This window comes from Marasmius oreades, chromosome 4 (assembly GCF_018924745.1).
Source record: "Marasmius oreades isolate 03SP1 chromosome 4, whole genome shotgun sequence".
Taxonomy (NCBI): domain Eukaryota; kingdom Fungi; phylum Basidiomycota; class Agaricomycetes; order Agaricales; family Marasmiaceae; genus Marasmius; species Marasmius oreades.
Window position 1 is genome coordinate 4,169,543 of NC_057326.1, and position 22,391 is coordinate 4,191,933.

Below are 22,391 nucleotides of genomic sequence, written 5' to 3' on the forward strand. Positions count from 1 at the left end.
GGTTGGTAACCTTCAAGTTATAATGACTTCCAATACTCAGTACTCAGATCCAGCCTGCACTGATTTATTACTCTTTATCCTCTCGACTACGCGAATCCCCCCTTTCTTTGTTTACCTTTTGGAAGCATGTGGCTTCAAGCTCTTACCGCATTTAGGGTACAATAAACCATTCAAGGCCACAGGGCCTCGGTTCTCGCCACCCTTCGATCGAAACGGGAAGGGAAGATTCATATTTAAAGCAGAAGAGATAAGTTTGTCTTTCAAAGCTATCGCCACCGCTAGCATCAGTCAGTCGTCACCGCTTTGAGCAATCTTTTGCGTGGATTTTCTATCTGAATCTAGTGAGTCGGTCATAATCTTAGTCACCTTTCACCGTATCCCAACCCGTTCGATAGTTTCAGTGACACCACTCTATTATTCGGTTCTCTGTTGGAAACTGGACGAAAATCATGGCTACGATTCCCGCTACATCTGTCACCTCGAGTAACCTTAGTACTATCTCTTCACAACCTGAACCTCGACGATCTACCACTGCCATCACTGACTCCTGTGTACAATCTCAGTTCAACGATACAAACGTCATACAGCCTCCCTTCTCTCCTTCTCAGAAACCGACATTCTTGAACTTTCGTGGGCTGAAGAAGACCATCTCTCGCATTACGTTGAAAGCTAGTGGCACATATGAGACTAAAGGTGGCTTGGAGGGCTCGGAGGAACGCGTTGGCACCCAACCGTTGTCTTTGGTCTTGAAGAAGAAGCTATCGGTTCTGGGACGACTTAACGATGTGCGAAAGGAGCGGGCTGGAACTGGCAGTCGTGCCCCGCGGAGTAGATACGGTACCGAGCCGCTCGAAGTCAAGAGGAAGCTCTCTCTGAGCTCGTTATCGCTCTTCAGAACAACTCTTGCAAAGAAGAACCGAGCGGATACCACCCAGACACAAACTCATCCTTCTCTACTTCGCACACGGTCTTTGTTTGGCTTGCGTTCGAGGAAATTTTCGATGTCTTCGACGTCTGTCGTCGGAACTATTACTGAGTCCACCGACCGATCTACACTCGTATCCTCCACTACTACCCCTTCTTTCCTCTGGAACGTGTTCGAGAGTGCTGAAGCTGAAGCTCGATGGACTCGGCTTTTGGCGGTTCTCGAGCTAGATACCTCGGATTGTGAGCTTGAGGAAGACCGTAAACGTCGAATTCGCTGTTCCCGCTCCTTCTCCGACTTTCAAAACCGTGGTAGCGGTTTTTCGTGGGACAAGACCACGGTTACCTATCCATGCCAATACGAGCTTGAGTTTGATGATAGCAGTGAAGCGGAGAGTTGTTATTCGGATGACATGGAGCTTGATGACCTCTGGTCGGTTGAATATGTGGAGAATTCAGTTTGGCATCTGGAGAGCGGGTACGAATCGGATTTGAGTGGTGAGGAAGTTGACGGGATTGTATTTTGAATTTGTTTTCTGTTTTGACTACTGGCTCGGTCTTGGTTTTTTTCGTTTTCGTACGGCTTTGGGTAATTCCTCTGTAGGCTCGCATATTTAGAATGCTATTTACGTTCATTTATATTTTTCTGATATTCGTCGTCCTGATCTCCATTTTTCTCCTTGTATGTCATTACTAGATTACGAGCCTTGCCATTTTTGAAAGCGACCTTTGAAAGGCGGCCACGGCCTCGAATTCGTCCGAGTCAGCTCATCAAAATTGAAGGTGAGTCACCGAGACCTGGCACGAGCCAATCACCGGGCTGCGGCTCATAAAATATATCTTGATCCGTGGCCGAGAAACTGTCGGATCAGTAAGTTCATCGCCAATATTCGGATCTTCTTGAGGCCGAGTTTTTTAGTCCCATTTTCGAGGTCAGCAAGCCAAGCATTACCTCTCTTTCCGCTATAAGTAGTCGATCGCCGCGAGAGAACATTGTCGGCCTTCCCACTATAGGATCTCGTCCCCTAGTAGTCTCCTCCGAGTCTGAGGTAGCTCTAATAACTGTATACGCTCTTGAAAGCGACGGCTCGGACGTATTCCTGTTCACAGCCACCAAACGACTCGGAAAGCGGACATAAGAAATATTTATATTGAGACATGTTGAGTCGGAGTTCGAGTAGGAAGTATAAGTATATATATACATTTGCAAAATCACCCGCTGGCCGTTTGTGAAGAGAATCGCACAAATATACCCCTCCCATGCGCTGATCACCGATAGAACCCGCCACAAAATTGACAATTGGGCTCTCTGCCAGTGCCTCCGTCTCCTAATCTTCGGCTCTTTTTCAGACGTCGTCCGGGGAATATCTGAACTTTCCATCCTCACCAAGCTTAGGCTTATAAACCTGTCCGTCAACTTCAACATTTGGTGACTCGTGTTGGGAATCCTGAGGAATACCGAAATTCAACACTCGTTGAGTTATCAACGCAATAGTATGGGGTTCGTGTTGTTGAGAAAGCCACCCCCACGAAGATCCCCACCGTTTACTCTCAGCAGTACAGAACGATACGCATCGGAGATTTCGGAGGCGATGGGCGACAGATAGCATTGAAGTCTGCATACCAGAGACGTTTTACTCTAGAAAATGAAGGAGCGACGTAAAAGTAGCGTATACTCACCACAGCGTCCTCATCAACCCCTGGATAGACTTCCTCCGAGTTCACGCTCACCTCAACACTTCTCAATTCTTCACCCACCTCGTACCGTTCTGAGTTCCACCTTGCAGCCGCCCACGGCCCCTCTTCTGCTGCAGTGATCGTCAGATCCCTAAGCGTCTGTTGATGTCTTGGTAACACGGTTTCCACAAAGTACTCCGCCAGTTCACGGTCGACCGTTGTATCTGACGATGCCCATGCCCTATGAATCCTCAACTCCTGAATGCCGGAATACGAATTGAGGTAGTCCATGAGGGACTTTTCAGTTTTAGCCCAGACGATTAGACTAGTTAGGGAGATTTGGTGCGTGAGGAGAGAAGACCAGACAGAAGATGGAGAGAGACAGTCAAAACCGGAGAACACCTGAACAGACTTCAATTGTTTGAGCGAACCCAACGCTTTCAGCAGCCTCTCGTCGAATTCCCGTTGTATTTCGTCCGGTTTCATCTTCCGAAGCATGTCCGAATCGTCATCTCCATTACTCGATAATAAAGCGCCAGGGCCTGAAAAGAGCCGGCCAAAGCAACGGATGATGAGGCATTGGACGTATAAGCCGATGGGTCGACTCCGCTGGCTACCCGAATCAGATAATGCGCACAACATTTCCAAACTGCTGGCTAGTTTCGATAAGTTGGAATCAAAAACGACGGTTTCTTGATGATGGGTTCCACCAGCTCACTCAAGAGCTTATTGACGCATCGCAAAGCTTTGAGGCCTCTGTGGCACTTGGCCTATCGTTGATTCGCATTAGTGGAGCGTCTTCCGGCATTTTAAGGGCTAACGATAAAAAAGTACTTACCTCTTCGATCACCATGAACAAGAGTTCGACGGGAAGAGATGCTATATTTGTCATATCCGTCGGCCCACACAAGGAGGACGTTGATAGTGAATTCAAAGGGAACAGAGTGGGCTAGTAGTACGTATGAGAAAGCAGGGTATACAACCTTTATCATAGACCACCCAAGCGAGCAAAGACTGCGTACCTTTCTTCCTTCTTCTCCATTCCCGATCACTTCCAGATGCCAGAATCATAACAACTCATGATACTATCAACAGCTGATGATACTATCGACTGACACGATGATCATAATGTTCTAAAATCACGGAACCACGGGAGTATGGTAAAAAAGGGAAGATCGTCAGTACGATAATGTTCGAAAATCACGGAATCACGGGAGTGGAACGGTAGAAAAAGGGTATGTCGTCGACTTCGAAAGAATCAGGGAAGGAAGATCATCAGTACGTCGTTCCGAACTGAATACATGGGTGATCAACGATTTACATACATGGCCCATCCTCACCCACCGTATGGAGCGTTTCGTATTTTTTACCAGCAGCACATTCGACCGATACGATGGGCCGTTACCAGTGAGTTTTAGGTGTCAGGGCTGTGAATACCTGAAAACAGGAATCGACCACCAGGTTAACAGACACCGGCAGAAACGAAATCAGGATGGAGGAGGAATAAATGAACAAAACAACGCAAGGACTCATGATAACACCCACGCTCAATGCAGATGATCAAAAGACAGCCATATAAATCAACCTGAATGGCTCTTCCTTCTGCCTCTTTGCAGCTTCCATTCTCAATTTAGCGACTCCTGATGTTGTTTCAAAATGTACACCAGGAGAAAAGATGGATCATTGCCATTAAATCAGCACGCTGAAGGGACCAAGAAGAGACTCGAAGCATTCACAACAAAAGCCAAAACCTTCAATACCATTACCAGTTTATCTGTCCTCGAAGAATTTAAACCAAAACACTTCGAAATCTGGTACATGGCAGTGCAACCAACCGCCGCTCGTCTGTCTGTATGTTCAGCGACTGCGGCAAAACGAGGATAAAAGCCCATTGTCGGCGTCGTGATAACATCCGCCCGGAGTGGCTATATGACCCGAAATCCACGCCATTACATAGGCATTAATGGGGTAGTGGTAACCTGGGTCGTTGCCATGTGGTAAGTAGCAAACGTATAACTCCACCCGCCGTGGATTCGATTCCCTCTTAATGCAATTAGTCCTTGACTTATTTTTGTCTTATTCTGTTTCACCACACACTGAGTCACTCTCGAAGCCTTCAAGCTTCAAGCTTCAGGCCTCGGGTTCCAATCACCCTAAAACTCTTTCGTTACGCTCCCGATTACTGTCAATATGCTACATGTACTGCGGGTTAAATTCATTCATGAGCATTTACATCCACAGTTCATGGACGAGCACCCACTTAGTCTGTCCAGAGTGGGTACATCACCCGCAAGCCACTCTATTTGATAGGCATTAATGGGGTAGTGGTAACCTGGGTCGTTGCCATATAAGATTGAGAATGGTACCTTAACTCGACCCGCCGGGGGTTCGATTCCCTCTTAATGCAATATTTCTTTGAGTAACGTCTTTTTCCGAGGTTTCAGCACACATTCAATGTAACTCTTTCGTCTCACTCCGACTGTCAATATGCTTCATGTACTGCGGGTTATGTAAGTTCATTCATGAACCATTGACATCCACGTTCAAACGTTCATGCGCATGGACCTCCCGTTCATCTCCGAGCAATTACCTGTCTCGGATGAAACTGGAGTGCTCGGCGAGCCCTCATTCCGAATTTCTTGGATAAGGACTCGGAAGTGCGCATCAGTCGTCGGACGTGTTTACGGTGCAAAGGCTAATCTCCAATTCGTACCAAATGGTTACAAGTGCGTAAAAAAACTCTTACTTAAATACCAAATAAATGAATACCTCCAATAAAAAAACCAAAAAAAAAAAGAATCGTGAACCTCTCGTTTAGCAAATAGGTGCGTTACCCTTGATAAGATCTGCAGCCTTGGTGTTAGGAGCAGCCTCGCCCTTTCCACATCCACCATCGGATCCAGGAGCGGTCTTGGCGAGAGCGCATTTACCCGAGTTGAAACCACAGCAGGCGGATTTGCACTCGGAGTCACTGCCGCAAGCAGCGCCGACGTCGGCGGTTCCGGAGGTGGCGAGTCCACCAGCGGGTGCAGCAGGAGGAGCGGCACCGCCGTTGTTAACGGGAGGAGGAGGAGGAGGAGGGGAAGCGGCACCACCGGCACCACCAAAGCCACAACCGGTTTTGCCTGTGAGAAGGGATTATGAGATTTTGTGGCAAGGGAGAAATGAACTTTGAGAATAACTAACCTTGTTGGTCTGCAGCTTGAGGACCTGAGCAGATACCGATGCTGCCGAGTGTGGCACAGCATCCCGATTGACAGTCGGCGTTGGAGGCACATTGACCAGTGATGAATTGTTTTCCTGCACCGTTTCCGAGGTTCTTGGCACCATTTGGGTCGGGGGAAAGGGGAGCCCTAGAACGTAATTGAGTAAAGTGTCGAGAGGAGAAAATGAGTAGAACGTACCTTGCCTCGATTTCCATTAGGATTTCACGCTTGACGTTGGTGCCAGGGCAGTTACCACGGAGGACGGCAGCAGCTCTGCTATTGGATTGAGCATCACCATGACCGCATCCACCGTCACGAGTGAGAGCAATGATGGCGCCAGCACATTTAGCGGAGTTGACACCGCAGCATCCAGATGCACAATCCGCGTCGGTGGTGCAGGGCCCGGTGATGAATTGAGTGCCTGGGGCTGCTCTGGGTATGAAAGTGGCAGCGACGACTATAGATGCAAGACGGGTCAGTAAGAAGTACCAAGAACGAATCCAGCCCGAGAGAGACACGCACAGTTAACGGAAAGGAGAGCGAGGATGACGGCGAATCTGGCCATTTGGTTAATGAATGTGGAAGGTATTCGTTAGAAAAGATTGATAAAGAGAGTTTTTGGTTCAAAGGCTCGGCCTTGTGAATCGAAAAGTTAAGAAAGACGAAAAGTGGAGAAAAGGGACGATGCAATCGCTTGAAAATATTTTGCCCCAACCACTGGGCTTTTATACGAGTCTTTGCAAACCCTACATTCCGGAGCGCAAAGGCGGCAATCGCCAACGCATGATGAGCGCATGATGATCGATGAATATTTGAATTCCGGCCCATCAATCCTGTGTGCATAGCAGAATCAATTGCACATACCAAGCGTCCCTGTTTCAATAGGGAAGCGGAAAATAAATCATCATCTTGATTCCAATGATTCGACCTCCCAGTCCAACAGATTCCACATCCATGAACAATTCTTCAGCACATCTTTCGAAAGTTCTCTGCTTCCTCGGCAGTACCGTTTATCCGACGTCCACCTGAGGTTGTTTGATTATGACAACTGTTGACGGGTATCAATCAGCCAGATCACCAAAGCTGTACTATCATTGTGCCTGAGTTTAAAAATTTTTAAAGATGAGCATCGGACTCATACTTCCTATAATTATTTCCCTCTCGGCTCTGGTACAGCAGATGAGTACTATCTGTAATAGCTAAATCCCAAATTTATAGTGATTTTATTGAGTGGACAGGGAGGGAGAGAGGTGCCGGAGAGAGGGCTCTGAAAAGGTAGGTGTTTGAAAATATCAGTCACGCAATGTCACATTGGCTAAAAGCGGCCGCACGGCCAGGTACGATAGGACACGCGACGCGATGTCGTTTGGCAGCGGTCGGCACTGAATTGTAACTCCGACTGATTGCGGTTTTGTCACGCCTCAGTCGATCTTGTTTTGAATGCTTTCCTCCACATCTATACATGGGCGGTATAGCTCCAAAATAGTGCATTCAGCTTGTATTATCATAGGGAAAAGATATACTTAGTACCGGGAAGAAATCTGTGTCCTGCGCCCAGGAAATGACCTTGTTGGCAATGATTTTATGTACTCCACCTGAAATATCATCATTTTCCAAGATGAAAAAACTAAAGTAAAAAGCTAGCAACTACATAGATCTATTGAAAAATAGCCTAGGAATGTATTCCGCTTAAGTCCGAGATCACAAGAACTGCGAGGAAAGCGAGAGGAAAGGGGGAAAGTGGATTTTTAAACACCTACCCACTTTTAAACTCAGGCACAATGATAGTACAGAAATTTCAATTTCTCCGCCCAGCCTAACCTCCGCGATCAATTCGTGAAACCTCCTAACCGTTTCGCCCAAACCACACTTTGATTTCAATCCATAACCCTCAGTCTTTGCGCACTATCCAGTCTATGTGATACGCTTGAATTCACATACCTTATAACCTCTTCGATAACGAATTGATAACGAACGTCGCGTTGCGTTGGATCAACTCGATGGAGCTATAGTTGTGTACATCTGATTCTGAAACGCTGATAGCCGATGGACCCGTGAATGACACTGTATCGCCATAACGATGTTTAGCACGGCTCTGAAACGTTCGTGGAACCGAAAGCCTGTGGTTCGGAGTCGTAGGAACGTCAAGGAAATGTAGGACAATGGATGACTTTCCGTGGCCCTTTCTAAACCAGATCCTATTCTAAACAGCTTAGCCGAGCTTAGCCGATGACCCAAATGGTGATGAGTCCGTTCCGGCTAGCGGAGTTCGAAAAAGGACCCCGTTCTAGATTCTAGTCTGGAGGGGGGGTACCCCCCCCCTTCCAGTCTAAATTCTGTGTTTTCTAGATTAGCCGACATTATCCGAGTTTTGCCGAGGCAATTCGGGGATACGAGTCACGTCAGCTGGCCCTCCGCCGCCGGCGTCGTCTTCATGGTCTCGCTCGACGTCCAGCCACAGCATGCAGTCGTAAGGCTCAAAAATCGTTATGGATGTTCTATCATATATTTTCTACAATTTGTGGAATTCCCTCTGATTCCATTTTCCTCTAGCCTTCTTAATTTCAATTTTGGACTGCAAAAAAACAATTTCTGACTTGTACAAGGTCAGTAAAAACCCGTATATCTCTTACTTTTTGCTGGAATTGACAAGGAATTGAACACTCTTTAGGTGAGGTATGGGAGGTTCATTCGTTTTCTACAAAACGTGTATCATGGCTCAGCAGCAACAGCTGGAGTAGGGCGGTGTCGTCATCCACCATGTCAAGAAGTAACTTAGTGTAACGACTAGGATCTATGTTTCTCTAAAATACAGATGGTCGGCGGGAACACAACAAAAAGCTAAATGTTTTTCAAACTCCGCCATCAAGGGATTTAGAAAATCCTAGACGTGTTTTTGGCGACGGAAAGTCATCCAATCTTGTACCCATCGATGGACGACCCATGGTTTGGCTGTGCAAAAGATCGATCACTGAGTACGGCCAATATCGTGCCCAGTAAATCACACTTTAACTTTAAACCGTGCTCACCTTCGGACTTCACTCTTTTTTGAAAAGATGGGTTTACAACGTTGATTCTTTATCGTTCCCTTGGCTCCAGCTTTCTTCTTGGACCGTCAGTGTCCTATAATTTCTCATCCGTGGTGACCGAATGATAAACAAAGAAATCTGGGAGAATAAAGGAGTTAACTTGAAAGCGGTGGGCTTCGTCATGTGTTGATCAACACAGAACAAGAACTTGAAGAAGTAGAACAGAAGAAAAAGATGCGCGCACAAACAGTGTGGAGCACGTGGAAGGGCCAAACAAGGGTCAATCCTATTACCGTTACTGTACGCGTTTTTCTTTCACGTCCACCAACACCCCCATCCACTACCGAAGGATTCACTTTTCCCTCAAAGCAAATTACCAATAGGATCTATGGCGACCGTTACTTCCGAAGTAAATCGAGTTTTCAACTACGAAAGCGTGGTTCGTCATTTTCACGCGGACGGCAAAGCATCGACCACAGATGCCCTTGACACTATCTCATCCTTATGCGGGCTGGTGAGATACTTATTGTAACTGTCCCATATATCTTACGCTTATCTGGTGTCCGTAGAAAAGGCTGTCGCTACCATCATCGCTGTGAACCGTTTTACAAGCTCAAGAAGGCATTCTATGAGCTCTCGTTGAAGATTTTGGAACCGTGACAGAGAGAAGCCGGATTTGAGGATGATTGGGATGTTGAAGAAGAACGAATTATCGGTTACGAGGCTCTCTTGCGAGGACTGTGGAAATGAGAATATTGTCGAACGGATTTCCCCTCGTTGATACTCCTCGAAAACGCTTGTCCATCCTCCCCTGGAAACAGGAACGAGCGCGAAAAGGAGAAGCACGAGCCGAAAACGGGGTCATTCTTCTTTTCTTGCAAGGATTCGATATGGAAGACGCAGGCCTCGTGCTTTTGCTTGCCATTCATGATGCGTGGGCTACTCTGCTATCTCCTCATTCTTTCCATCACCTCCACCGACGAAGTTCTCGCTGTTTGGACGTTAAATTATAAGTATGAGCTTGGAGGATTTCCGCCACGTTCTTCCCCAGTTCCCCCAGGATGACATGGGTTCGGGTTCATCCGTGTCAGTGCGGATTGAAAGTTTTGATGAGCCGGAGGAGAAGGATGGGTGACTGATGAACAAAGGGGGAGAACTATGAGAAACTGCAGGTAGTTCTACTTAACAATTCTATTTCTTTCATGATTTATAAGCCTGACAACGTTTCTTTTCTGAATTCAGTTGTCAACCGGAGGGCTTCGGCGTTCTTGGCAGTAGAGCTTTGGGTTTCGTGCATGAGAACTGGTCTTGGGCTCTGGATCTACCAGATAGTGCATGACTTCTACGTGCGTCCTTCTTCATTTCGATATTTCGAGTATGACTTAGTGGAGTTGGTAGTCGAAGCTCGAATTTTGTCGCTCATCCTGGACACGACCTCGAACTTGGGAGTCTGTTTTACAGGGACAAGCTACTATACAATCTTGTAGGCAACCTACCTTCGAGGACGACGTGTGTGTTGTAACCGTTCTCTTTCACTGAGCCTTCGTTAAGTTTCTTTGCTTGATCAGATTCCAACGCTTCTTGCGCCATAGGGCACCGGGAAGACCCAATCACTCCTTTCCATCGACTACAACTTCATCTTGGATTCCTGGAAGAAGAGTTGTCTCAAGTCGGCTTTTCAACCAAAATCACGTGATCGATAGTTGAATGCAAGGTGCATTAGCCCCGAGTCCTCGATAGCGCATCCAATTCTCATATCGTCTCTTTGCAGATGACATTTGAGTTTGCTCTTACTTACTAGTCGAGGACAGCAGGGATCGATGTCGTACACCCTCGAAGTTTTAATTTAAGAGGCTTTATTCGATGCCTTAATCTTGTCCTGTTCAACGCCATCTTTCGGGATTTTGCTGCTATTCAACGTCACTTCGTGTTCGTCTATGGAGCTTTTGCTTCGAATGACCATGTATGTCCCTTGTACACATCTCGAATTATAGAGATTTGTTGGCCGTCAAATGGTAGCTCCCTTGCGCTCCAATCAATGACATGTCACCTCTCCGAGGATCGCTTATGTTCGGCATCGTTTCTTGGTTTGCAAGGAGGGTTCCCGAATCAATCCATGTCGCATTCGGCTTGTCACCGGTCATAAGGAAGAACTTCCGTTCATCACGGCAAGGCTTCTTCATCATACCTGGACATTATACGAGATTATGAATGATTAACTTAATAAATAGCGTCTTGGAGTGATGGGATCCACTGAAAACAAGTACCGGCTACCGCTGACGAGTCCTAAACTGTTCTTCTAGGAAGCAATGCGGGAGGAGGTATCGGTGGTAGTTGTCGTCGGGGCGTCTATTATGCAGTTATTTCAGACATGAATCCACACAAGAGACCGCTTCAGACTCACCTCCAGTACCTCACTCTTTTGATCGACCAACAGTTCCGGAGTGGCCAGATCAACCAACGAAATATCACTTCCATTTCTATTCTCGTTGGTTCCTCCCCAACCCTTTTTCTTCTCCTGAGGTGCCAAATTTGGACTCTGTTTGTAGAAATCCGGGGTGAGAGCAGCAAACGCCTGTTGCGGCAGTGGTTTGCGGTCTTGAGTACTGGTCCGAGTCCGAGTCCGTAGGGATGGGTTTCCTCTAGCACTAGCGCCGGGAGCGTCAAGAGAGAAGGGGGTAATTCCCCAACCCATCCTCATTCGCATTTCGTTCCCTAACCCGGCACGGAGGAAACTGTGACCGTGCTCTAACGCGCTTGGTGTGACAGAAGGTGTGGTAGGGGACTCTGGAGGAAGTTCCCAAGGTTGAGTGGGTTCTGGTCGTCTCGCGTTTAGTCTAGGTGTGTAGGGGTTTAGAATTTTTTTTAGTGAGTTTTGGAACGTGGAACGACTTACGTGGCGACTGGTAATTACAAAATTGGGAAACGCCGACAGTTGGAGAGGTGCGGAAGTCAATAAGGGCGGACTCGAGGAGCGTCGTAAGGGAAACTTGAACTTACGTATGGTAATATAATACAGTGGCGCTAGGAATTGATGAAAGGGCGACCTGAGGCAAGTTCTGTCAGAACGGAGTGTATAGGTAAGAGCGCTCTTGTTATATTTACCAATAGAGTCTTTCGGGATGGTAAAAGAACAAAAAAGCCACCAGGAGCTCACACACCGTCAAGAGCACTCCTCGATTGACGACGACGCTACTTAAGCGCAGGAGAACAGACTGTGGAGTACTATGCAAACCGGGAGCTTTTCGATCAGTCACAGAAGAATTGTTTGCTGAAACGAATTCACTAACCTCGGCCCTATCTCATTTATATGAGCCTGAAAAGAATACCAAAGTGCGAAGGTTGACATGCACTGCGATACCGCTGCGAGGATGTTGATGAATCCAACTTCGATCTGTATGTAAGTTAGGAAGAGATGTTACGTGTACGTGAATTGACAAGTACCTTTCGATGGAAGTTATTGAGGCTGCCTATCGTTGGAAATTTGAATAGTGCGTTCACCAGCGCTTCGTGGGCAAAAAAAGGTTAGTTCATTTGATGAACTTTCCGTTGTTGAGATGACCTACTGATTCCGGGAACTAAAAGATGCGGATGTTACTCGGGTTCCGACAGATTTGCACGAAACATGGACTACTCACTCAAGGCTCCCACCGCTGTCAAAGCCTAGGCGGGAAAGTTCAGAGGGTTCGAGCGTTTAGCCGTTGTTGACGTTGACTCACAATTGAGGCGGTGACCATCCAATGGACTCGCCTCACTGCGAAAGGGTTATAAATTGTTACTGCCCTTTCCTAAAATAGTTGGAAACGGAACGCACGCCTCCAGACCCGAGTAGCGAAACATAGATCAGAACTAAAAACCGAAGATTTAGGAATGTAACAGAGGTCTGAAAGATGATCGATGAATACGTACGTTACGATAACTACCACGGTGAACAGGGTAAAAAGTGATAGTTCGCTGACAGTAAGAAGGGTTAATTGGGGACCGAACTGGACGGAAAGGTTTAAGACCCCACGGAGTGATTCGTGTTAGTTCGACGATATTCCCGTATTCGAGGACCTGATTATGACTAGCTCAGCGACCAAGAAAATGTTATTAGCGTCGGAAAACTTACCAGATAATGATTGAGCGCCAAGGCGTCTAGAAGGGTGCACCCGAAGACAAAGAGACTGTGAAAGGTCGTTGAGGAATGTGATGGTAAACGGATACCATGGCTGTACACACAAGATAAATGCGACCTGCCGGAGAGATGTTCGTTACGAGCTCGGACAGACAAAATATGGCTACGCACTGTCACTTGAAGGGGCCATCTATCATCGTTTGTGTGGATATACGTCCATGTTTGCGAGATGCATATTCCGAACATACTAACTCTAAGTCAGTTCATATGAACGCTTCTTACACAACGCGACGCACCATATGGCGATCACACCGCCTGTAATTTTGAGTAAAATTAGATCTGCCTTGGGATCACCATTAACGACGCACCATAATATTGAGGGTCAATATAGGCAGCTATTGCTTGACCCACTGGCAGGGGCGACGTGGCTGACATGAAAACCAAGCCTATCTTTTCTCCAAAGAAAATCGGAAACTGCCTCTAGTCTTGCCAACGGCTCGCCGACACTGAGAAGTTAGGGAACAAGAGAAAGGGGAAATAGAACCAACCCCATTCTTTTCAAATTCCCGATTTATATGTAGACCTGGGTCCTCAGTAGTGAATACAAACACGAAAGAGGTGATCTCACGTTGTGCCGCCAGAACTTTAAAATATTACCCTTCGTCAGGATGGCATCTGTTAAAATGGATGCTTGATTCTGTACATATTTGATATGTGTATTGTTGTTGAAGCGCCTGCTAGCAACGGTGAGCTCGGACTTGAGCTCGGCGCGTAGATGAGTGAAGGCCGTTCTGAAGGGTGTTCTGACAGTGAGGATCCATGAACGGAGGGTAACAATCCAGTTTCTGGTTTTCTTTGAGCGTTCGAAATCGTATAAGTAGCGCCAATTACAAAATCCCGGAGACGGGGTATTATTTGGACCAGCCTGATAGTGTGTGATGGTTTTGAGTAGGGCAGAATAGAACCTCACTACTATCAGTCATCAGGGATTGGGCGGAGGAACGAATGAGGGGTAAGTGGAGTTAAACGCTTGAAATATCCGGTTACTCAATGAATTCGGCAACGGGTCGGCAAAAGTGGTATGGAATCGCGGAATGGAAACTGACGAGGTTCACTTTCGGTATCACCCGTTGGTGCTGGAGGTGATAGAGTCTCGGTTTATGCTCCGAGATATTATTACTATGGACTTGGTCGCGAAGATCATCCTTGTTATCAAAAAATTCGTGTGTACCGTGGCTTTATTTCCAGACAACTTAATCACTAATGTAATTGGTTCCATGGCGCGTTTCTCATCTTGAATGCCTGTCGAAGCTGGATGACTTTACACGGTCACGACGACGGAGAGAGAACGCATGATACAATCATCTGGATTCTGTACGATCAAATAATGTCGATGCCTAGATTGTGATTGTGGATGGTTATTGAGATATTTTGGCTTCCGAGTAGTATGTATGAGCTGTAGTGGTATATCCTCGATCGAGTACCTCGCATTGTGAAGAAACTTAGTGTCACATAGAACCCAAAAACAACTACGATTCACGTACGTCCGCGGACATAAGTAATCTTGCGCTCAATATCCTGGCGTCAGCGTCAGTTATGTAAAATCTCCTCCTTGGTCTACAACTTCAACAACTGTCACCATACTGATGACGTTCTTCCACTTGATGGTGTGTTTGAATGGAACATAGAGCTTATTATGATCTCTTCTCCTTTTAGCGGACTACGTTGCTTTCTTACTTCAATTACTTAGTAGAAGCCGGATCAAAGCCGGATAATAAAGTTCATCAGTGGGAGCGGGTAAGGAAATAATATTGTATCAATATCCGAACACTTGACCGGTGCTTATCACTAGCACTGTCACTTACTGGTGCACACGGGCCTTCTAATTCGATAAGCACCGGTCATACCTGGCGGTACGTTAAACGGTTTGTGGGTCTGATTCAAGAAAGCAGAAGCAGACATGGTGTGCATATGAGTTCATTCAACACCAAATCAGACATCAATTCTTACGACCAATAATCACACTGGTACTACACACTACAGCCCCAACGGCCACTACATTCCTTTATTCAAAAACTTCAAAGGTTATGCATAATATCCTATGTTTCAGTTCTCAGGCCCCATGTAAACAAACTGGAACACAGATGCTTTAACACCCAAAGGAAGGCATTTAATCTGTTGAGTGAGTTAGAAATACTCGATGTAAATGAACGAACAAGGCTAGGGTACAGCCACAAAACTCACCTGAGCATCTTCATTTAGCTCGGGAACGTCCCATGCTGAGCGCTTGTCATTGGTCAAGATACTGGGTGAAACAGGTTTAATCACTCTGAAGACCCAAAGAAAAGGCATACACGTACATGTATCTGTTAGGTTTGCCAGCAACAGGTTCGATATTCCACCCCTCAGGAATCGGGTCACCCTTCTTCAAGATGGCCCACACCAAATCGTCGATTGGAGAGGTGTAGGGACTGTTCCCGATGGCTAAATTGCACGTGTTTCCGTTAACCTCCTGAACTCTCCACTATGTAGACGAGAGAAAGCCAATTAGTGTCAATCAAAACTTGAGGTTAGTCAATAACTGACCGTTGCATCGTCGGGCGGAATGGGAGTGGCATGCTTGACAATCGCTTTGGGATTGAGTGATAAGTCTTCGGCTCGGCGACGACCAATGAGGCTGCCACTCTTTTCGTCGAAGATCAAGTAATTTCCAGGTTTGAGAGGCATTTGGCTATGTGAGAGATGAGCTGAAGAGGCACTCGAAACAGGTAGCTTTTTATACTTGATATCGAGGCTTACAACTATCTTTAGTCGTGATAGTGTCAAAAAAATCACAACGGCTGACGTTGTGAACGAAAGGTAGCTTTTTCGGTCCAAGTGCAATATTAGAGCGATATGTTCGGTGCTCACATACGTTGAGCGTATTTATTTCGATGAACCGAGGAAGGAGCTTCCAGAAGCATCTGTGTGATGTTTTGAACATTTTTCCATGTCGAGTGTACGGGAACACGTTGAATATGCAGAACGTTCCATTCTCCATCCTGGACCGAAATAGAAGGAAATAGATGCAATATGCTCCACATGCGCTTGTGACCTGTTCTCCCTAAAATTTCAATAATCCGACAATTACAAATATTGTAGCATGGCGGAGTGCCATTAATTGAAGAATGGCACTCATTTTAGTAGGTTCCGTAGATGACCGGAAGTGTGATTGCACCGGTCATCCAAACACGTCTTAAGGACCTTCTTGATGACTCCGACGATAGCACCTTCTGTTCGGATTCCAGCTTTGACTTATTACGAGTTCTTGAAACTGACACAGAGAATATTCCTACGTCCACTTTCGGAAGTTAGCTTCTCCGGGTATCACAGCAGGCTTAGTAGCTTTATTGTTGAAAGTACAGCTGAATGAGACAGGTCTAGGCCAAGTCCATTCAGCGTATCAGGGTTATAGAATTTGTATAGAATACGCGGGGTTCTCCTTCGATAATCGTCGTGCATGTGCCTTGACGTCGCTAAATAATCATGTTCACCCTCCGAGAGCCTACGACTGTGCACAGGGCTGTCAGGGGGTAGCGCTGTTGTGCTAAATACATTCGGTATTCGGTAGCTAGTAGTAAATTTGTTTAATTTTCTTCTACAATGATGAGAAAGACGAATTAAAAGGTGGTAAATATACTACGAAGATATATCCGATGGGAGCTTGTCGAGAAGAAACGCTCGGCAATATTCGAACTCCGCTCGTAGTCGCTACAGCTGAATTCAGTGGAGTAAAGTGTACTTCCTCAAATACACTGTACTTAGTAGTCTCTACCCTCCCAGCGTGAGATATCGTCTCCCTAGACCTGTGAGCAGTCCGTGTATGTGTTTGCCAACTGGAGAAGGCGATGAAGAGCGCGACGGAGAGAAAGAAAGATCTAGAACGACTCGCGCGCGGCCAAAGCACCGCATAGTCGCTATCTTATCTCCATTACCCGAGGGCGCTTGCCTTAGCCGACCATCGCCGACCATCGCACCAGAGTCCGCATGTTCACGGAATTAATCAAATCCCTGCATTGTCGTGGAATGTATAGTTATCATATACAGTAAACTCAAGTGCGCAGTTCCGAGTTATCGATAACCCTTAGGCTTGCCAAACGCGGAACCAAAAACGGTTGAAAAACGGCATGCAATTGGTGCCGAATTACGACGGCGCCGGCTCCCGGGACTTGAATGATGACGATCCACATGTTTGGCAACTCCAACCATCTCTGATAACTACGACCCATCTCTGATAACTACAGAAGAAGTCTCCTTCTGCGTCATGGACATTCTTACGAAATTACGAAATTACAAATTCGGTGCACACGCTGGCGAGACTCTTATATCAGCCTCGTGGGATAACGTCAAGCCCTTCCAGTTAAACCCCTCATTGACGCTTTTAAAGCTTCGTAACCAATGGAGGATTCTATGATCTATCACGCTCGAAAGGTCGTTCAATCTAGCCCATTTAAGCTGAAGGCGTACCTGCTTTGGTTAGGTTGGGTACTGGCGACGGCCCACAGGAATACGATTCAGCAGATAAAGTAATGATGGTTTGGATGCTGGTGCGAAAGGTGTGCGCTCTTTTCTTCCTTCCTCTTTTTGTTTCTCTCAATAGCTCCATAGGTATCATCGTAAAAATGGTTAGTTATTGACTCAGAAGGTTTCAGTCACGGAAAGGTAGCAAGATCTCAATCAGGTTTCAGCCCCAAAGACGGTCGCAGAAGCTGTATCAGACTGTCGTTTCCCTCTAGTCGGTAGGAGAGGATTTGGCAGCGTGTACGGACATACGAACTGCAACATGAGACAACAATGACTAGCGCAAATAGAGACGAAGGAAGGCATCGAGAACCTTGAGAAGATTACAACCGTGGACGGTGTTGGTATGTGTGGTCGCCCATCGGTATCAAGCTCGCCGAAAGTCCTAACGAACGTGTTAGATGCTGCATTACCCGACCGCGCTGATCCCACGGATACCCTATTCCGACCTCTGATCCTCATCCAGAGGTAGAGAATCTTATTCAACGCACGGAAGACGCCGCAGATGCTGCTTTGGAACAGGGCCACAATAAATTTCCGTGACCGGTTCAGTGATGGTAAGTGACCGTGAATATTCACGGAGCGATCACTTACTTATCACGTACCTATCGCTCAATTAACCGTGTGTCACTGAACTTCACTGCCACCAGGTGCGTGTGTCACGGAACTTCACTGCCACAGGATCCGCACATGTAGAGCACGAAAAAACTCGAGGACTACAGAATAATTTCTAGAGCGACGCGGCAACGTCTAAGTATGCCCTCGGGCCACTGGTTCACTCCAAGTTCACAATTCACTCTGTGATAATTATTGGTCACGTACAAGTCATTTACTACCTGTCACTTGCTGGTAACTTATTTTTATGTTCACTTTCCTATCACTTACTGTCGCGTCCCCATCACTTACCGTCACGTACTCATCACTTACCGTCACGTACTCATCACGGAACCATCACTTACCGTCACATACTCATCACGGAACCATCACTTACCGTCACGGAACCATCACTAACTTTTCACTTACCCATCACTTACCGTCACGTACCCTTCACTTACCCTTCACGTACCTGACTCTTACCCTTCACTTGCTTGTACTTTCCAGTCACTTACCTTACGCTACTTATACGTCTGTCACTGACTTTAAGTAACAGTAATTAAAGCCTCCATATCTACTGGTACGGGTTTCACCAAATAGGTAATGGCGCCGTCACGCATACGGCGCCACGCGTCATTTGTATACCTATGGCTTCTCATATAAATATCATCATTGTCGCAAAACTTACGGTACTTATTTTTTAAATAATCGTCTTGGTTTTACTTGAGGTCGTTCTCGGTATTTCTTCGCCTCTTCTTCCTTTCGTAGCTTCTCTTCTTGCTTCCACCTAATGGTATACTGATCTGTTTTGAACCGTCGCCCTGTCTATGATATCAAGTCAAGGTTTTTTATTATCTCTGCGTGATTGCTCTACGAAACTCACCTTAAGCTCCTCGTCATCATCACGAGTGTGATCTTCGTCTCCAAATCTAAAATGAATGTATGGAGACCAGTTATTCTGATGGATCCCGACATCCAATCCCCACTGACAATTGCCGGCGTGTCCGGCGTTGGTCGATCCGTCAAACATCTTCCTTTCCAGTACTGCTAATGATTCGCAATCAACGTCGACTGTCATTTTCTTTCCCCGGTTCCCTCTTTCATCTCCCCCTGTATAGGCTATGAGTCTCTCCCATGCCTTCTGTCGAATGTATTCCTTCTTTTCTGATTCATCCATCGGGCATCCCTTCTGCAATTCAAACTCGGCCCTGTCCCGATGTTCGATATAAATCATCAAACAATCTTGAAGCACACCATCAACAATCCATGTAGCCGGTATCTTTTCTATTCCGGGAATGTTGTGTTGTAGCCAGTTGATGAACCGAGACCGAGTCTCGATGGGAAAACCACCGGTGAATGGCACAACGGTTACTCGATAGCGGCGCATATATCGAACAGCGGGAAATACATCAACCTTGATTTGCGAGCGTTTGAAAATAAGATCGATGAATCGGTTTCGATGTGGGTAAAGGATAGTATGGATTTCCGGTGTGTACGGCAGTGATTTTGTTGGATCTTCAATAATTAACTGCTTCTCACCATCCATCTCGTGTAGTTCAGGCGTTGTAATAAACCTCCCAAGCTAAAAATCAGCCATGTCAGACCAATATTTAGTATACTAGAGAATTTATTACCCACCCGTATACCCCTTCGTCCGGTAACATCCCCATATAAAGCATCAACAACGCATGCCACTGAAACGACTTCATAACTGCCTGGGGTGTGGTTAGCCCCTTCACCAACTTGATTGTGAGGGTACCATTTGACTGTCCACTTGGTTTTTGAGTGGGGATGTACCAATCGGGCAGGATACCAGAATAGACCATCCTTTACTAACACTGTCTGCCCTCGTCTGTGCTACTGTCAGTAATGGTTATAGACATAAGTATGAGACACACTTAAGTCGGTCCTGAACCCCATTAAAAAGCTCAAGGTCATAATTCCTAGTGACAGATTGTCAATTAGATGATTAAAAGTATGGTCTGCCACACACATTATTGTCTTCATCGGTTTGAATCCTTCCCAGTTGTCATCGGAACATTCATGACAAAGAAACTCCTCCGTAGGTGACATCAAGTCAGACTTACCCTCCGGCTGACAGGCAACATGGGAATATTTCTTACATAAATCACACTGAACAGCGTCCTGAACAACGTGTTGGTGATTTCCATCTCCCACTTCACCACATCGGCAGCTGAAAGGCAATGGTGTTGCAGGTGGAGATATATCAGAGGGTGATATTGGTGGATGTTCCGACCCCAGTGATGGTGATGGCGAAAAAAATGGCGGTTGTAAAACCCTTTTAGTCCGAGGATCTACGGACTCGAACAAGAATCCATCAATCGAGTCAGTTTTTTCTATCCAATTTAATATTAGACAAACAAGAAGGAGTTCAAGTTTAAACCATACCTAATTCAACTTCATTCACTGATTCCCCTTGCATTTCATCAACCGTGATAACTGGATTTTCCCGTGGGTGAGGAACCACAGGCGTAGTGGCTGAATCGTTGTGTACGTATTCTCGATAACAAACACGGTTACGTGAAGACTCCAGTAGCCAATTCATTTTCTGTAATGGGAAATTTGAACAGTCCGATCGCTCCAGTATGGGTTGCGAGTCCCCTTCCTCTGGATACGAAGCAGAGAGTATAATGCCCAGCTCTGATTTCAATAACTCTCTCTGACGACCCCAAAACCATTGTTGAGCCTTGACTCCACCCCGAAGCTTGTAAATAACAGTGGCTGTTTGATAGGCCTTGTAGTTTGTTGGCATAGGGATGTTCCAGCCACCAAGATTGTTTATAATGCCTCCTGACTCCTTGACACTATATCCCGCAGGTCCACCATTTATCCCTAGCCCATCGTAAAAAAACACACCCTTGGCCCGTTTAGGTGTGTCCATAGTAGCGATATACCGAGAAGTGAAGTGAACACCATTGAAAAAGATACGACCAACTATGTCATATTCAAGGCCAACGTGACGTGCTTCTGTACCTGTCACTGGGTGAACAACGTGTGGAAATGCCCATTCGTTTTCCATTTCCGCTCGTTCAATGTGAATGATTAGGGTAGTAGGGAGTGACACAACAATATTGGCAGTAGTAGTGATGCCTTGGCACCAGATTGATCCCTCTCGAGCTCGCCAGCACGATGTTGTCCCTCTCTGTCTAGCATGGGTAATAAATCCAGTGGTGCGCTGTTGAATATAAGTTTCGAAGTTTCCGTTACACAGATTGTAATCGGACGGAAGAAGAGTAAGAATTGGGTGGGAGCGATCAACTGAGTGAATCTGTCCATGTGCGAATTGGACTCTATGAGCATGGTCTATGTTGTCGAGAATAGAAAGGTCGGGACCAGTACACCATTTGAACGAAACAGTATTCACACCAAAATGATTACTGAGCTTGACTCCAATGGATGTCCTGCGCGATGTTACGATTGCCTGTATAAGCCAGCCAGTATCATTTTCAAATGCAGTTTCGGATTGGGAAATGGTCCATTTATTGGCGATGATGTGTTTCCGAAGCTGGACTTTCTGTTCAAAAATAGCAGCGGAGATGACCTCTGGAGTCGGGCTTGATAATAGTAGCCGCCGTCGGTGGTCAAGACATGCAAAAATCGGCGTAAAAGGGGACACTGATCTATGATTCTCTTCATAGGGAGCAAATATTCCAGAAAAGGTATTCCAGCTCCGCGTTTCTGCCCAAAAAAGCAACTCTAGACATGAATCCAACCAACATGAATTGGCTTGCCATGCATATCCAGGTAGCTGTTTGCCTCCCGAACTAATGATAAGCCGCAGGTCGTTTGTAGTGATATCAGTCTCCATCTGATAGGATGTGGAAATGATAGTAGCATCGGCCCGGTGAACAGATGTTTCACGAGAGTAAGACAGGTGGCATTCTGTGTCCATGGAATGTGGTGTCGGCTCAACAAAGGTAACGGTTTTAGGTGGAAGTGGAGATGAATGTGCCGTATTATAATCTGAGTCCGACTTATCATGGTCGGAATCAAATTTAGTAAAATCTACTAAAATGGAGGGGGTGGATGTATGTTGAATTGATGTGTGTTTTTTGCTGGATGATTTACGTCGTTTATTGATAAGAGCATCAATTGTATCTGGTGGACGATGTGAACGGGCCTTCTCGCTATTAATTCTGGTCTGTTTGCGGATTGTGGCCGATGTTCGGCTGCGCTTTGTACGTTTAATCTTCTCGGTCAACTTTTGTCTACGTTGCAATGGAGACTTTCCGTAATATAACGGTATCCCATCTAATTTCATGT

The 22,391-nt window shown here is 46.2% G+C and overlaps 5 protein-coding genes and 2 non-coding genes across 7 annotated transcripts; 3 read left to right on the top strand and 4 right to left on the bottom strand.

The window, feature by feature from the left end:
- Positions 1 to 449: 449 nt before the first annotated feature.
- Positions 450 to 1,451, top strand: E1B28_008075 (uncharacterized protein; the record flags this gene model as incomplete). The annotated part of the gene is made up of 1 exon (XM_043152862.1): positions 450 to 1,451. The coding sequence occupies one exon, from the start codon at positions 450 to 452 to the stop codon at positions 1,449 to 1,451; it is 1,002 nt and encodes a 333-aa protein (XP_043010949.1).
- An 819-nt stretch (positions 1,452 to 2,270) lies between these two features.
- On the bottom strand, positions 2,271 to 3,493 carry E1B28_008076 (uncharacterized protein; the record flags this gene model as incomplete). The annotated part of the gene is made up of 4 exons (XM_043152863.1): positions 2,271 to 2,540; positions 2,605 to 3,257; positions 3,320 to 3,371; positions 3,440 to 3,493. The coding sequence occupies 4 exons, from the start codon at positions 3,491 to 3,493 to the stop codon at positions 2,271 to 2,273; spliced, it is 1,029 nt and encodes a 342-aa protein (XP_043010950.1).
- Positions 3,494 to 4,558: 1,065 nt separating this feature from the next.
- Positions 4,559 to 4,653, top strand: E1B28_008077. Its single transcript has one exon. It is a non-coding gene; the product is annotated as a tRNA-Gly (tRNA).
- A 258-nt stretch (positions 4,654 to 4,911) lies between these two features.
- Positions 4,912 to 5,008, top strand: E1B28_008078. Its single transcript has one exon. It is a non-coding gene; the product is annotated as a tRNA-Gly (tRNA).
- A 407-nt stretch (positions 5,009 to 5,415) lies between these two features.
- E1B28_008079 (uncharacterized protein) lies at positions 5,416 to 6,372 on the bottom strand (the record flags this gene model as incomplete). Its single annotated transcript, XM_043152864.1, has 4 exons — positions 5,416 to 5,726; positions 5,788 to 5,954; positions 6,006 to 6,264; positions 6,330 to 6,372. 4 exons carry the CDS (start codon positions 6,370 to 6,372, stop codon positions 5,416 to 5,418), a joined length of 780 nt encoding a protein of 259 aa, XP_043010951.1.
- A 4,551-nt stretch (positions 6,373 to 10,923) lies between these two features.
- On the bottom strand, positions 10,924 to 13,484 carry E1B28_008080 (uncharacterized protein). Its single transcript, XM_043152865.1, has 18 exons — positions 13,322 to 13,484; positions 13,250 to 13,268; positions 13,125 to 13,200; positions 13,058 to 13,071; positions 12,948 to 13,002; positions 12,849 to 12,892; positions 12,746 to 12,790; positions 12,651 to 12,685; positions 12,556 to 12,590; positions 12,475 to 12,499; positions 12,403 to 12,414; positions 12,281 to 12,342; positions 12,127 to 12,230; positions 11,942 to 12,061; positions 11,837 to 11,883; positions 11,733 to 11,739; positions 11,241 to 11,673; positions 10,924 to 11,185 (listed from the first exon to the last, which is right to left on the bottom strand). The coding sequence occupies exons 1-18, from the start codon at positions 13,386 to 13,388 to the stop codon at positions 11,123 to 11,125; spliced, it is 1,263 nt and encodes a 420-aa protein (XP_043010952.1). The 5' UTR covers positions 13,389 to 13,484; the 3' UTR covers positions 10,924 to 11,122.
- Positions 13,485 to 15,059: 1,575 nt separating this feature from the next.
- E1B28_008081 (uncharacterized protein) lies at positions 15,060 to 15,701 on the bottom strand (the record flags this gene model as incomplete). The annotated part of the gene is made up of 4 exons (XM_043152866.1): positions 15,540 to 15,701; positions 15,314 to 15,477; positions 15,198 to 15,258; positions 15,060 to 15,128 (listed from the first exon to the last, which is right to left on the bottom strand). Exons 1-4 carry the CDS (start codon positions 15,678 to 15,680, stop codon positions 15,060 to 15,062), a joined length of 435 nt encoding a protein of 144 aa, XP_043010953.1. The 5' UTR covers positions 15,681 to 15,701.
- Positions 15,702 to 22,391: the final 6,690 nt, after the last annotated feature.